Source organism: Acanthisitta chloris, unplaced genomic scaffold (genome assembly GCF_000695815.1).
Source record: "Acanthisitta chloris isolate BGI_N310 unplaced genomic scaffold, ASM69581v1 scaffold5393, whole genome shotgun sequence".
In the NCBI taxonomy this organism is placed as follows: Eukaryota; Metazoa; Chordata; class Aves; order Passeriformes; family Acanthisittidae; genus Acanthisitta; species Acanthisitta chloris.
In genome coordinates this window covers 52,281-68,607 of record NW_008665333.1, presented here as the reverse complement: position 1 = coordinate 68,607, position 16,327 = coordinate 52,281, and the positions used below count along the sequence as shown (strand labels likewise).

At 43.5% G+C, this 16,327-nt stretch overlaps 1 protein-coding gene across 1 annotated transcript in view; it reads right to left on the bottom strand.

Annotated features, from left to right (window-relative positions):
• Nucleotides 1–16,327, bottom strand: part of KIF1B (kinesin family member 1B) — a 76,391-nt gene that overhangs the window by 12,179 nt on the left and 47,885 nt on the right. Inside the window, exons 23-35 of the mRNA XM_009071700.1 lie at nt 15,739–15,876; nt 14,778–15,026; nt 9,869–9,987; nt 7,800–7,885; nt 7,533–7,662; nt 7,030–7,189; nt 6,351–6,441; nt 5,703–5,821; nt 4,631–4,686; nt 2,068–2,176; nt 1,338–1,404; nt 347–431; nt 9–114 (exon numbers count right to left, since the gene is read on the bottom strand). Coding sequence (XP_009069948.1) covers nt 9–114; nt 347–431; nt 1,338–1,404; nt 2,068–2,176; nt 4,631–4,686; nt 5,703–5,821; nt 6,351–6,441; nt 7,030–7,189; nt 7,533–7,662; nt 7,800–7,885; nt 9,869–9,987; nt 14,778–15,026; nt 15,739–15,876 — 1,515 coding nt within the window. The remainder of the gene's footprint in view (nt 1–8; nt 115–346; nt 432–1,337; nt 1,405–2,067; nt 2,177–4,630; nt 4,687–5,702; nt 5,822–6,350; nt 6,442–7,029; nt 7,190–7,532; nt 7,663–7,799; nt 7,886–9,868; nt 9,988–14,777; nt 15,027–15,738; nt 15,877–16,327) is intronic.

Sequence of the window (16,327 nt, the reverse complement as noted above, 5' to 3'; positions counted from 1 at the left end):
TCACTCACCTGTTGGAGCTGTGAGAGCACTTCAGGTATTTTGCAGAGATAATATTCAAAGACAGAATTGCATCCACAGCAGCTTCATCCACCTCTGCTTTATTCCTTATACGCCCTGAGAAGGGAGGAAAGGGAATCAAAACTCAACAGGAATTTGTTTTCCCAAGTATCCTTTGTGATTAACAAGCAGCTCTAAGTGGAAGTGAAAAACTTCAGTTTTTTCTCTGGATCTTTTTTAAATTCCTCCTCCCACAGACAATACAAAAATGACAGAATCTGATGCCAAGAGAAATTACCATTAGTAGTTTTTCTTCCTTTCAGAGCTAAATGCAGAACAACTGACTCACCAACAACCAGCTCTCTCACATCTTTCCAGTGCAACTCACTGCCCTTCTCATGGATGATGGTGACTGTGATTCTACGCTGGATTCCCTGGGAGAGTTCAAAACCAAAACACTGGTGAAGTATTCACACACACAAACATCATCTATTTTGCACTTATACTGCAAAAGTGAAGCAAATAAGGTCAGTTCAACCAGTCTGTGACTCAACAAATACCTCTGTGTTTCAGGACCCTAAAATTAACTCCAAAGGAAGGTTATATTCTCATGTATAACAGAAATGAAATGTTTCTGCCTCCTCACTGCACAAAGCCTGAGGTTCTCTAACCTAAAGTTGTCCTGAAATTGTTGCTATGCCCTAAAAGATAGTGAGCAGGAAATCCAGAACTGAGTAACTTCTTGCTTCTAAGAAACTTTCTGGATTATGACCATTATTCCTAAGCTATAAGAAATTCCCTATTATTTCAAGAACGAGAGGAAATGCAAGTGACAGGTAAAGCCCATGAAAAGGAACTGAGAAATTGAGAGTAGAGAAAACATAACTTTAAACCTGTAAACCATGTTTGACTAGGATTATCTTTAGAATCTAGCTAAAGACAAATTACTACTGAGCATTATAACAGGCATTGAAAGTGCCCTGAGACATGGGCACTTAACATCAGCCTCATGCAGTGTGGAAGAGTGAATGAAAGTTGAGTCCACAGGATCCTTCTGTGCCTTTAGCAGAGATGTTGGACAACACTGAAGGCACAAACCTGGTCCCAAAGGTTCCTGCTGTTTAAAAGGCTTTCACCTTTCATGAGTGGGATGCAATACACTGAGGGCCAAACCTATTCTCCTCACAGCCCAGAGCTACCAGACTAGGTCCAGAGTGACTGATGACTGACCCTGCAGCTACCATTGCACAGCTCTGAGGAAAAGGAGAGGACAGGCAAGATGCACAACCCAGTTATTAGCATTCTGTCCCCTCCTGCAGAGGTAAAACTTGCTGTTCCACAGCTTTCGGCAGGAATGTCCCCTGGCAGGGGAGGCCTCCAGTGTGATCCACAATAGCAGGGATGTACCTGTGTGAGACAGTGCAGTCAACAGGCAGGAAAGACAGACCAGCACAGCAACTTCTGCTGCCAACAGTTCCCTCTCCTAGAGTATCTAAAGACTTAAGAGTGTTTCTTTCTACTGACACCCAAACCAGACTCCTTATGGCACTGCAGCATCAGTCAAATACAGAAGGATCATATACTGTACTTCCAGTGCTTCTGGAAAACTCTGTGCAACTCACTTTCCATTATAAACCCTAAAGACCTGTCAATGGAAAACTTTCTTTGTAGCTGAGGTGAACATAAACCAGGGCCTGTTAGATGACTTCTGGAACATCAAGTCTCTAGTGACCCAAAGAATGGAAACTCATGGACTACGTGAGCTAAGTTTTCCCAGTGCCTGTTCAGCTGGTGTGCATGGGGTTCACAGTGGAGAGATCACTTCAAGTGTCATTCTACCTTCTTAGACCTTTCTAATGGGGGTGAAAGAATGTCATTCTCCCCCTTCAGTCCTTTCCAAAGGGGACAACTAATGCCAGCAGAATTGACACCCCATCACTACAAACCAGCCAGACCCCTGCCCAGTGATGACTGACAAACATCAACCTGAACAGAACAAAGGGGCAAAAACCCCTCAAACCTCCCAGAAACCACTGCTCTTGAAAGACAAAACATTAACACAGGACTTACTCCCCTGTTGGCTCCAATTCACTGATCTCAAACCACACAAGGAGGTCGTATTTGCTCACGCTCTGGCCCAGGCTGGGTTTGCTCATTGTGTTCAGCTTTGTGGCTGGCACTTAGAGAAAGAAAAGAAAGGAAGAAAGGAAAAAGAATGATTTACAGTCTGAATGAGTAAAACTCACTCAGGGCTCACAGGAACAAGCCATTTCAGTGATCCTATGTATCCTAGGCACATATGCAGACCACAGTTTTCTCCGTGAAAACGATGCTGCTTACAGCAACCACGATTTCTCAAAGTGTTTCTTCTGAAATCAAAGTTACTAGATTAAAAAAGCTAAATTATGAAACACAAGTGTATGCAAAAGGTTGGAAAAACACACAGTCTCTCTAGATTCACAGAAGTTTCCTCCAATGTGCATCAGTTATTTCATCAGTTTGATTTAGAGTTGCAATTACTGACCCAGAGAGTACATTTCCCCTTCCCATGCAAGAGGAAAAAGCAGAACTTAAAATTTCTTCACTTCTTCAGGTTACAAAGTGCCAGACTCCTGTGCCACTTGGATAAGATATTGTATATGCAAAAAAGCTGAACAAGACTTATTCCAGAGCCTTAATCCTGCCCAAGTATATTTCTGGGCTTCTTATCTTTGGGTATTAGTGATTATTACTGGCCAGATCCTCTCTAATTCCTTTCATACAAATGTAGGGATCAACCATGTTAAAATACAATGGGATAGCTTAAATTCTGGAAACAACCTGTCCCTCCCTCACACAGACCTCCCTCACCCCTTTCATTGCACATCTTCTGTATCTGTTCACTCAACTCCTGCAAACAGGAACATCTCAAAGCTCAGTTCCTGTGTCCTCTGACAGGGATTTTTGTACCTCTGTCATTCATTTTCCACTTTTTCTCCTTTCACTTATTAACCTCGTTGCTTTTATTAAGCCAAATAATGATTTTCCCTTCTAGCCTCTCAAGCCCCACTCTTCCCTTGCTCAGGTGCTTTTGGTTCTCCCTATCTTCACACCTCTGTGTGTCCTTCAGCTTTCACCATGGCTTAACTTCCCATGAACTGGAAGGGCACAACAGCTACAAAAAGGCCCTTACAGGAGTGTCTGTGTGGTCTCTTTTCTTGCTTTATTTCTGGGTAGAACAGCAGCTACCTCAGAGGGACAGATTGTACCAGACTCAGTTATTCACAGCACTACAACTCCAAGCTCATCATTTACTCTTCCCATTCATTCCTCAGGGCAGTAATCCTGCCAGACCATCACATCATGCAGCTGCACAAGAACTCATTACAGCTGGACTCAACACCGTTGAGGAACATTAAACACACAAGTCACTCAAGTTTATTGCTAAGCAGAAAAACTCAAAAGCACCAGAAGAGAAAAACAACAGAAAGACACATTTAACTAAACATGACAGGTGGTTCTAGAAGTTCTCACAGACTTGCTCTGGCACAGTTAATAGCCAGCAGGTCTTTTGGTTTGGTTTAAATAAAACAGAATACAAATGGAGGTGAGGAACAGCACTGGTAGTGGCAGAAAAAGATGATGAGCAAAAAGGAAACCTATATAGAACACAGCAGGATGTTTCCTCTGCAGCTAGTTGTGTTTTCAGATGCATTTCTCACCTATCACAAAAAATCAGAGCTCCAGAAAGTTCCAGGGAATGGATCCACTGGAGCCTGTATGGTTCTTTCCAAAATACCCCTAAACTTAAGCCCAGCATGACCAGAACCATGGCAGTTTCTAGTCCTAAGGATACTACACGCTAAAGGAAAAAAGGGAATTTTGCAGGAAGTTTTTGGAACTACTTCTACATCTACCATAGATCAGGTTTGGCTACTAACCATCTCGTTTAGGAGCCCTCTCACTCTGACAACTGGGAACAGGCAGAAAGAGAAAAGGTGGCAGCTGGTCAGCTCCATCCTGGAAAGCAGCCACAGCAGAGGAGGCAAGCACGTTGGCATGCTCGGACAGCGTGTTCAGCACGTGCACGTTTACATAGCCAGACATGAGATACCTAATCAACTCAATTTTCCTTTCATGGTCTGCAGAGGGAATGGAACACACACAGGAAAAAACAAAGAAAAGGATGGTAGAGATATGCAGGTAAGACAAAGATGGAGAAGGAGGAAATGGAAAGGTGAAGTGGAAAAACAGCAACACAAAAGAGTTTGTCATGCATTAGTGCAATTAGGCAATGATAACCAAGGGGCATTTCATAAGACTCAGTAAATGAGAATGTGAGAGAGCAAAGAGATGAAGTGGTTAATGATGAAGCAAATTTCCAGTCAAGAGCCATAGACAGATCCCATGGAATATGGTCAACACCTGAGGAATGGAATTCTACCCTCTAATGAGTCCAAGCAGAACTTCCTGCAGAGGAGGTTGGAAAGAAATAAAAATCCAACACATAAAAGGAAGAGAGAGAGCAAAGACAGGTTCACTGCCCTTCACAACACTCACTCCATCACATTTCTAGGTGTCCTGGATAGCTCAGGAATACACTACAACCTCCATTTCAGCAGCAGAGCTTTGATATACAGAGAGCTGTGCTCACCTGGCTTTGAGAGTGGCATAGGGGGAGGAAAGAATCTTCTGGAAGGCTGTGGAGGGCTGGGGAGAAATGGAAAGAGTTATCAATACAGAAGCAGCTGAACACACAAACACACACACGTCTTTTTATCACACACATTTTTGTCTCTAAAAATATTCTCCCAATTCTGCGAGGACAGGGAAATATCACCTGTCAGGAAAACAAGTGGACTCAGAGCACTCAGACTAACCTATGTCCTTTCCCTGTTCTAACTTAACTAATCCTAGCTGTCTGTAAAAATAAAAATATGAAAACCTTTAGAGTTTCCAACTGCTCTACCTCCATTCTGCACTAAAAAATTCAGCAGGTAACAGGTATTTTCCAAAATGACTTGAGGAAAAGGAACAAGTCTCAGCTGACATTAAAATCAGCTTCTTCAACAGCCTCTTCCCTGAAGCTGTGAAGACAAAGATGACTTGGGGTCCTTTCCCTGAGTCCAAAAATTCAAATGCTTAGCAACATGGGCACTAGGAACCTTTTGTTTGCCTCCAGTCTCATCTCTTCTTTAGTCATCCTACCCTCAGGCCACCAGGACAATGCTCTACCCACCACAGTGTCTGCAGGGTGGATGTAGATGGATTGGCAAAACAGCTTTCCATATGTGAGATGGCAGAACAATTCCATCACTCACTACACTGGGGAAATTGGCCTCTGCCAGCACTTTTACCCCCATGAGGAATTCTGCCTGTGAGGGTGTGGCTGTTGGATCACAGGAGTAGGTCATACTGCCCAAACTGCAGTCTACCCACCACAGTGTCTGCAGGGTGGATGTAGATGGATTGGCAAAACAGCTTTCCATATGTGAGATGGCAGAACAATTCCATCACTCACTACACTGGGGAAATTGGCCTCTGCCAGCACTTTTACCCCCATGAGGAATTCTGCCTGTGAGGGTGTGGCTGTTGGATCACAGGAGTAGGTCATACTGCCCAAACTGCAGAGAGCTACCTCACAGGAGTAGGTCATACTGCCCAAACAGCAGAGCTACCCTGAGCATGATGCCAAAGTGCCTTTCTGCTAGAAGAGTGACCAATACCTGTTGAGATCCTGTCCTTGCAGGTGGAGAGGATGCTGCTGATAATGCCCAAAGACTTCAAAGACAATAGGCTTTGTTTTGATGTACTCCACGAACGATTCTGTCACCTCTACAGCAATCTATTAGCCACAGGGAGGAAAGAAAGTGAGACATTCAAAAGGAAATCTCTTTTAGGAGCCTGTATTTTTCATACCATTTGGTGTCACTCACAGTAAAAGCAACTGCATTCCTGTTAGGCTTAGGCATTAATTCTACTCTGTGATAAAGGAGCAAATGAAAGCCTCAGCACCAGGCACTTCACACAGGAGAAGAGGAAGCTGCATGTAACCAAAGGATTACACAGCTCACAGAAATAGACATATCCAGTTCATCTGAGACCATGAGCACTGCTATTCACACACATTTTATTTCCTGCATTCCAGGCTGTTTTCAGGGAAGGAAACAGAGAATTCAATGGCAGGAAGTGGAGGTGAAACAGAAGAGTTAAATCTGCCACACAGCATCATTCTGCATCTTGTCTTCCCTTGGGAATTACATCATTCACCTGATCAGACCCACTGTCTGTTCTTAACTCCCCTTGCCATGAAGGCTACACCCAACTCCCAGTGCTGGAACAGGCACCTACTGCTCACACAGAGCTGTACTTACATTCTGGACGTGGTAGAACCCCAGGGGAGTCCCTCGGCCGTTGTTTTTGAGAGGTTCTGTTGAGAAAGCTTCATCATGCCGATGCAGAAAGCTTTAAAAAAACCAAAAATCAACCCCAAATCAACCACCACAGAATGGTTTAAGGAAGATTGCTGTGCTGTGAACCCAACCCTGAAAGGAAACCCATAAATTTATTCTGCTGGCACTTTACAGGGAGTCGAGCGATGGCCTAAAGCCAGGAATACCCATGTCTTGTGGGACCACAGTTCCTGTGCTTGTTTTAGGTCTTTATGATTCCCATTTTTTATTCTCTTTCCTAAGAACCTAAGGCAAAGAACACTTTCACTTGAGGGCTATCCATTTACTCAAGCTTTCATTCCACTGAGCACAGGCAGGATCTGGTATTGAATCTTCCATATTGAAAACTTAAAACCTTAGGATATCTATAAAACTGGTAATTTAAGAGTCCACATTGATGTCTAATCCCTTTCTGTAGAACTTGATTCCTTAATACTCTGCTAACACAAAGCAGGAACCAGGAATTCCAGGAACTGAGGTGGTGTTTTTCCCTGCTGTACCACACTGCCACTGATTTGGACAGTTCTCAGTCAAACCCTCATTGTCCAATTTGCTCTATCAAACCATTAATTGCCTTATGTAAAGAGGGACAAATTCTTACTTGAACTGGCAGAAGATATCTGCATATTCAGGCAGGATTCCACTGGCCTGGAGCACTGTCACACGGAAGGTGAACACACTGCCCAGCTTCAAGTGGTCACCAATCTCCTCAGTGAATCCTTCCATGGTCATCTTTCCATCCAAAGTGGCTGACTTCAAGTCTTAGGGAGACACAAACATCCCACATGAAATCACTTTGTTCTTTTTGGTTTTTCCCCCCCTTTCTTTTCTTAAAATATCCCATCAGGAAACAGTTTAGTTCCACCATATTTTTTTTTTCTTTTGAGCCCTAATTATTTCCTGATAATCAGAAGATCCAAATACCAGGGAACAGATTTTCAGCACAGTTCTTCAAATGAGTAACTCCAGGACCTCTCACTGTAACCCACCAGTTACACCTCTCCCTATCATTCTTGAAGGACACTCAGATCCCCTTTCTGTCACTGACTCAGTGTCCCAGATTTCCCTTAATTTCTCTAAAATGACTCCATATTCCTTGCTTACCCAGCTCATTCATTCTGTTGATCTCCTCTGGAGGAGTGGTAACATCTGAGTTCTGTCCTTGCCCTTCCACAATCCTTAACTCCTCCAGGGACAGCCCAGACCGAGTCATGGCAACTGAGGAAAAATCACTCTGAAAAATGAAGTGGGATGTTAGACTCCTGCAGTTCCTGGGTTTGCCATCCCCTTCTTCCTCTGCAATACATATTCTTGATTTAGAAGCACAAACTACTACACTCCAAAGTAACCTGACTCAATTTTAAGACTTACCTTATCAAAATATTCATTGTCAAATGAAATCTTGGCTGTGCCAGACTGTCGGATACCAGAGCCATAATCTGGGGCTTCCTCATCAGCTGTAAAAACAGGAAAGAAGAAAAGGTAAGTATAGGATGGGAAGGAGAGGAAAAACCCCTCAGAGTTATCTAAATGGAAATCCTGATTACAACAGAAACCAGTCAGGAAGGCAGAAGAGTTATCTAGTAACAGATTGAAGTGTTGGAAAAACCATGTCAGAAATCTATCAAGCTATGAAGTTTCACTATGAATATACTGAACTTTAGAGATTTTTGAATGCAAAACAACTCCAGTATTCATTTTTGCTTATCTCTTTACTCCTGAGGTAAATTGACACAGATTTGAATTGCCATGCAAATCCTGCAACCACAAACTCAGTGGTAACACCAGCAAAGCTCCACGAGTACATGCTGAAAGTCTGAAAGGCAAATCTGCCCATACAATCTGCCCATTTAACCTCCTCCTCCTCATGGAGAGCAACAACAATGGGGCCTGGTTAAATGCCAGAGCTTTTTTCCAGAGTAAATGGATGCTCACAGCTGAAATCCCAAGGTTTAGAATGTGTTCCAAAGCTTTGCTTAGGGGCCCAGTAATGCCACGGCCCTTTCTCAAGAGATGTCCCCAGTTGAGTTTCTATTAGCCATGGTGTGCTTTGGTTTTTTGGATGGATAAATAAAGCATTTATTTGGAAATATTCAGTCAATGCTCAGGAGACCAAACCAAACTAGAAATTAAGAGTTTTGTGCACATTAAACCAGATTTTAATTCAGTTGCTTTAGTCCCAGAGTGATTCTTACACCTTCAGTGGCTGAGGTTTCATTATATGTTCCCATGGAGAGTGAAGCTTCCAGGGTTACCCTACCTAAACAAGAAAGAACTGCTGGCACTTAGCCACAGCTCAGAGGACAAATGATGGGAAGGATCTGTGCTCCAGCAGCATGGACAAGACATGGCTAACTCCCAACTCACCTCACACTGAGCAAGGATGAAATAGTAGCAACTAGGGAACTGCAGTTAAGCTCTGGCACACATACAGTGGCAGTTCAACACTGGATGGGGCAGTTACCATCCCCACAGATCTACCCTTCTCCTCTGAAAAGTTGGGAATTCTTGGTGATTAAACAGTGTGTTAAAGCAGCTTCCAAGTCTCAACGTTGTTAGTGAGGTAATGAAGAAGAAAACTGCTGATTTCTGTTTATTCCATGCTGAAAACCATCAGTTCAGGAACTCCTTCACGTGCTCTTGTCAGACACTGCAGAACACACTTCTGTGCATTATTTAGGTTGGTTTGAGCACAGCAACTTGGTATATTTGTATTTATTTTTATATATTTATATACACACTCGTATATTTAACTCTACTGCAAGTCACCACAACTATCAAACTTGCATGTACCCTTGTCCACTATTCACACTGAGAGAAAACCTTTCTGCTTTAGTTTTAGTTTTCAGACTTCTTGTCCACTATTCACACTGAGAGAAAATCTTATTGCTTTAGTTTTAGTTTTCAGACTCACTGACACTAGTTAGACCTCTTACTGTTCTAAGAAAGTGTTGCATAGTTGCCAGGTATAAAGTTCAGTGTTCAGCCCCATCATTTAGATCACTAGTATGGTTTCAAGATGTACCCATGTTTGGTCCATATGATTCACACCAATAAAGTAATTTCAAAAGCAAGTTAGCTATAAAGAACAAGTGTTCGTTGCAATGTGAAAATTCAGGTCTGAGTATGAGAGAATGGTTTGATTTGTTTGACTCGTTTTTAAAGCTGCAGCTGATCACAGTGAGATTCAGATTAGATGCTAGGAAAAATCTTTTCACTGTTGGGTGTTCAGACACTGAAATATTGTCCAGGGAGGTGGTGGAGCCACCATCCCTGGAGGTGTTTAAGAGGTGTCTGGATCTGGTGCTGGAGGATCTGGTTTAGGTGTTCCAGAAGTGACAGGTTAATGGCTGGACTTGATGATCTGAGAGGTCTCTTCCAACCCTGATGATTCTATGATAGTGTAGCACAGAGCTGCAGTGTGAAGCTCAGTCTCTCACCTGCTATGGCCTGTACTGCCACACGCAGAAACCCTCTGACTTCTCCCTTCTCACTCACAACAGCCACTCTGTGGATCAGGGGCACTGGGTACAGCAGATTGCTCAGGTACACGAAGGCTCTGGGAAGAGGAAGGAAAGAAAACACAAACAGCATTAGGCAGTGATATGCAAAACCAGCCTGCAGTGTTTGCTTGGCTAATGGCACAGTCAAACCTTCACACAGTCACTTCACTCCATCTAGGAGACCTGCATGAGGTCCTGTACCCACAGTGCCCACACAGGGCTTGGCAGCACAAGTGCAGCCACCAATGCTCCAAACCAGAGCATACTGGAGACACAGGACTTAGGAGAATGGGTTACAAACACATGGAGGACACACCTGGAGATGATGGCTGTATGGAAGGTAACTGGAGATGCAACAGTTGTGAATGGAGCTGTTAGCAAGATGGTACAAACCTACAGGGAATTCCTGATTCTCGAGAGCTCTTTGAGTTTTCAGCCCCATGAGTGTAGTTTGGAGTGATAAACTAAAAGGGAATTGATCTACTGTGTTCACACCCTCAAATATCTGACAGAACATACACTCTGTAAAACAGATTGACCAAATGTTTTCTCTCCTCTGTGTTCCTTTGATAACACTGAGCAGAACCCTCAGAAAGCCCCAATAAACCAGGAGTTCTCTCTTAGGTTTCTTGGAGGATTCACTAAGTGTACAGAGAGCAGAAGACTGATAAGTCTTCACAGCTAAATCTCTTCAGGAGCTTTATATTCTTCCTTTCAAAACCAATCAAAACAACAACAAAACACCAAACCAGTACTCTAGAGCCATCATTTACACATGACAGTTTGCAAAAGGAAAAGGAGCATTTAGGCCCAGCTCCTGCATCTAACTTCTACACTACCTTGTCAAGTTCTGTACAGGGAGGGTCAATTTTGGAACAGTAAGTTTAATTGTACAGATTTTATTTCAGGGTCAGACTAATGCCATTAAGTTACTTTACGTTTCTGCAATGATTTGCAGAAGTTTTTCAAGTATAACACTTCAGTGCTTGAGCCAAACTTTGTGTGTTGAGAAGTCAAACAAGTCAGGTAAAGAACAGCTCTCAGCAATGGGAAAACATGGAAGATTTTATTTACTGAGCTGAGAGTTCAGAGCACTGAGAAGTTTAACCAAGAGTTTTACCAGTCATTAAAGTGACTAATTAGGTAAGTTTAAGAAATCTATGCATATTAAATTATACTAAACAACAGCAATTTGTTTCACCAATTTCCTTCTCGCAGGTTTTTTAATGAATATATGTGTATTTATTAGTATTATGCATAATTAATTGCTCTAATTTCTAACTGTTCTTGTCTGACATGCCAAGGGGAAGTCCTGCATGGCAAAGGGAAGTGCTGCTCCTTGGGCTCCATGCCCATTCCCAGGATGAATGAATCTTTTGAAATGACAATGTGGTCAAACAGGTGTCAGTTGTGAACCAAAGACACAAAAATAAAGCTACTAAAATACAAAGTGGTGATGAAATGCAATAGAGAAAAGGATGATTAATAAGGCTATAAAAGTAGAAAAAAAAAAGAAAAAAGAAGAAAACCATGTAACAACAAAAGAAAACCAAAAACAACTGCAACAGAACACTTGACTAAGATTAGGGTTTAATTCCTTTTCAGTCTGCTCCAAAGTGAGGAAAGCACTGGGACAGCAGGGGAGGGAGAAGAGACTAAATTTAAAGTAACAAAATGAGAAGTTTAATATTTTTTTTTTCTCTAAGATAACATTTTCATATTCAGCTTTGAAATCTGAGCCAGCAGCACCCAACCACACAAGAAACAGTTCCTCAGGCTGGAACTGCTCCCTTGGACTGGATCAGGGATGGAGTTCAGGAAGGTATTTGGGTATATGCTCAACATGGGTAACACAACCAGGTTGAAAACCACATTTCAAGCCAGAACAGACATTTCCCAAGGGAAAGGGATCCAAAGAGCCTTGTGTACAGTAGCAGACAGTCTCACTATCTGGAAGAGAAAGGCATTCCAGCAACCTTCCTGATTTGAAGCCAAACTAAGGGAAAGTGAAAGCACTGATCATGAAAAATGAAAATATGTTTACTTGCATGGCAAAAGTTCTACTCAACACCTGAGAGCCCAAGCAATCAGCCTAATTAACAACTACCACATAACCATCCCAAGGGAAAAAATGTTCTTCTCATCTTCCTTAACTTCCTCCCATCCAGTCACCTCACCCAGCACGATCAGTTTAACTTAGAGAACGAAAAGGACATGATTCAGAAAGTTTTAAGCTTCCCATTTGTTGATGAAAATGCTGAATCTCTTCTGTAGAGTGGAGAGCAACAGCTCATGTGCTGTACCCAAACAGAGCTGGTTTGCACTGCTCCCAGTGCCATTCCACCTGCTTCACCACCAGCCAGCACCAAGTCAGGAAATCTTAGGGTTATCCTCCTCCTCTTCCCACATCCAGGAGGATTCCCACTCCCCAAACATCCCCTAAGTGTCCCCCTGCACCTTAGCCCAGCAGACTGAAAGAGGGTAGCTGTATTAGCAGAAAGATTGGTGAGGTAAAATGGCATAGTCACAACAAAACTAGAAAGTAAATTTAACGAACACAGGTTTTCAAAAGAAACCAAAACAAACCCAACAGAACTCAGAAGGATGACAGAGATTTTTCAAATGAACACATCAAGGTTGAAATAAATTATCCCAGAGTCCTCTCCCACCTCCCTTCAGAGCAGAGCAAACGCTCAGTGTGTCACACCATGAATAAAATCAGCTTTAAAGACAGCCCAGCATGCCAGGAGAGATGGCTAAAGGGACCAGCTCTTTTTGCCTTTTCTGTAAGAGTTACAAATAAAAGACAGTCATAGCACAGAGAGAGAAAAAAAGTAACCGAGATGGCCAAGGAGTTGGATAACTACCTGAAACACTTCTCCTCCTCCTTCCCTTCCTGCCCTGCACTCATTATTGCTGATGAACACATCGAAAATGCTAAAATTTAGCTTATTTGTCCTGAACATTCTACAACATACAACCCAGTGCCACATCGAAAATGCTAAAATTTAGCTTACTTGTCCTAAACATTCTACAACATACAACCCAGTGTAGTTAGAAGTGATAGGGAATTTGGGGTTTGTTATAAACTGGTCACTACCTTGTGCTCAGGACAATATCTGTGTGGATGGACAAACCCCTGGGACTGGTAAGTGACTGTTCAAAAGGAGAATTCTCAGGCTGGAAGACATTGAGGACTCACAATAGTTCCTACCCAGTGGTGCTGAACAGTCTAACAGCTTTCTGCTGACAGCACTGGCTCAGCAGAAGAACTGAGAGGAATAGAAATAGAAAAGAAACCAACAACTGGGAAAAATCAGTTCAGCTACCTACCCAGATAATACAACCCGAGTTTCACTCCTCAATACCATTTACAACCCTCCACGTGTGCAGCTCACACCATCCAGGCCAGTGCCCACAACTGCTGTGGCTTCATGTGTCCACAGAGCTCAGCACTCTCTGTAACACATGGACCAGGAAACAAGCTGTGTGAGTGCCAGGAAGCACAACTGTTCTCATTACACACTGTATTTGCTCAGCTTGTCTTGTGCTTCCTGAAGAGTTTGTCAAATGAAGATGAATAGCTCAACTTTTTCCCAAGCACTGCAGACACTGCTCTGGAGGAATAGGCACACCAGGAGAACAGGGGAACAGCTCTGTGCCTTAACCAGCTCACAGCCACCCCCACACCAGCCAGGAGGGATCTCCCAAACTGACTCCCAAACCCAATCACAACAACCTGAAAGAATCACATTGTGTAACACATTACCAGACATTGCACAGAAAGGCATAAATTAAAGATCACAGAGGACCAAAGCAATTTTTTCCATGTTTAGTAACTTTTGTTTCAAGGACTAGATGGAGGAAGCTCCAAGTTCCACTACAGACAGAGGTTACACACTACAGCCACACTGAGCTAAAAGCAAACCCAATCCCACTGTCCTGACCATGAAGTCTTTCCTGCTTACACTTACAGCAAAGGATAAAGCCAAGCTCAGGTCCCTTCTTGGTTCCTCCCTTCCTCCAGCCACAGAGCACTATCCACACCTGTGGCAAACACCTCTCTGACTGCTCCACCAAGGCCAGTGGCTGACAGGGTGAGCAGGGAAGCACAAAAGCATCACTGGGGCAGTTGGGAAGCAGAAGAAAGGGAAGCCAAGCTGCTAAATAAAACTCCTGTTTCTTGCATGTTTGAGTAAGACTATGAACAAACAAACAGTGCAAGTATTACATATTTTTAATGCAACTTGCTACCCTTAGGGTCTACAGCACAGACTGAGGTCTGACAATGCCTTAACTGTATCTAGATGGGCAAAATGGATAATACACTAAGACACATGAAGCAAACTTGTTTCAGAAATTCAAGCACAGTGCCTGGGAAAGTGCTGACAAACATCCCCAGACAGTGAATTTCAGTGATGATGACCTTGCACTGAGTAATACTGGCTACAGAGGGTCAAGCATAAACTGAGAAGCCAAATCACCTCTTGCCCTCAACTACTGAGAAGAGCTTGATCCATCCTCTTGGCACCTCCCTTTAGACACATTAATGGGCTCTCAGTTGTTTCTCCTTAAGACTGAACAGGCCCAACTCCCTTAGCCTTTCCTTGTAAGGGAGGTGCTCCAAACACCTCCTTCCACCTGCTGCCACACTCCTTTGGATGCAGCCCAGGGCACGGTTGGTTTCTGGGCTGCGAGTGCACACTGCAACTCACGAGTTGGTTTTCCTCAATTTATGGATATTTTGGCTAGACTGACAGATATTCCCTGCAGCACAAGGCAAAGCCATTGCAGCCTAGAGCAGAGCTGGTCCCTTCTGGCCATTCCCACAGTTAACCTCACCAACCTTCCCACTAAAATGAACCAGGGGGATCTGTCGTAAAACGGGTCGCGCCCATCATTGAAGAGGTCTGATCCCTCCTCAGTTCCAGCGTCGGAGCCAGTATCATCCACAAAGGCCTCATCATCAAAGTCCTCCATCTCATCCTGCTGCTCATCAGCCAGTTCAGTGATGTCGGAGTCAGCCGTGGAGAAAGTGGGGGAGGGCGTGCGGTCGGCAAGGCGCTCGTTCACGCAGCCATGGAATATGGGGGAGCTGGACAGCGGTGAACGGACACGGGTTAACAGGGGAGGGAGAGAGAAGTGGCATTCAACAGCTCTTTGGACACCACCTGAACCACAAGCAAAGGCTTCAAACCGCCTGGACTGCAACGAAACGTAAGGCATTGCCAATGAGGGCAGGGAGGAAGAGTCCTTGAACGGAGCAGGAAGCAAAGGAAAAAGGAAAATAAACATGGCTGAACAGAGAGATCTTGAGGCCACATCCATTTAAAAGAGATACAGTTCTTAGTTCCAACACATAGCATTTCTGTAAATGGAAACACTGTCAAGGTGCAGCCAACATCAGGAAATGTTAAAGAATCCCACGGGATACTTCCTCAGGGTATGACCAAACTGTTTGAACCACATATGTAAGGAAGGCCCTGGGCCACTTTTCCAGGGTTCTTCACATTCTCACAGCTCTGCTCCACTGGCCCTAGACAGCACTTAGCTACATTCCTTTAAACAAACTTAGAACTTACAGAGGGTTCACTCAAATCAGACTCTACAAGGTTACACCAGCACTAGCAATGTCCTAACGAGCATTTCCTACTCTTCACTACATTTTAGGTCTATCAGAATCCCTGAAAGACAAAACACACAACTGACACAGAGGCCATAGAGTTTATAACCACATTCAAAGTCAAAGTTCACCCAGAACTGACACGAGTTACCAGGGTACCAAGAGCTGAGATGATGCCACATACCTCCCAACAAGCTTGAACCAGTGGAAGCGATCGTAGAAGGGGTCACTGCCTGTCATGGTGCTCTCACTCTCATCCTGGGTGTTAGAGGCCATTTCCCCAGCTCTGTCATACATCTCACGCATCAGGTCCAACCTCTGCCTGGGTAGGAGAAAGCAGAACAACAAACTTTAGATGCAGTGAATAAAGAAAGCAAAGAACACACAGTGAAGTCCTGACTTCACCCACACCAAATCACACCTCGGAGCAGAGCAGGCTGTACCCTGAGTTTGGTACTGCACTAATTCCCTGAGATGTTAGGAATTCTCAGAGAAATTTTGTAGGCTAAGCCCTCTAAGCTCGAGGCAAGGTCACTGCAGCAGCTTATGTAAATCGGGGATTTCAATCAAACTCCTAAATATTCTTCTTTCCCATCTAATTCTGGCACTTTTTTGGCTTCCTTTTTTTGGATCAGACCATGTCGCTGAGTAATTTCAGCACCTCGTTGCATTCCACTCCAGACATGTTGGCATTTTGATTCAAAAGGCAAAGGATTCCATTACAGACTTTTATTTATTTATTTCATTGAAGAAAATAAGTGTTTCACACTGCA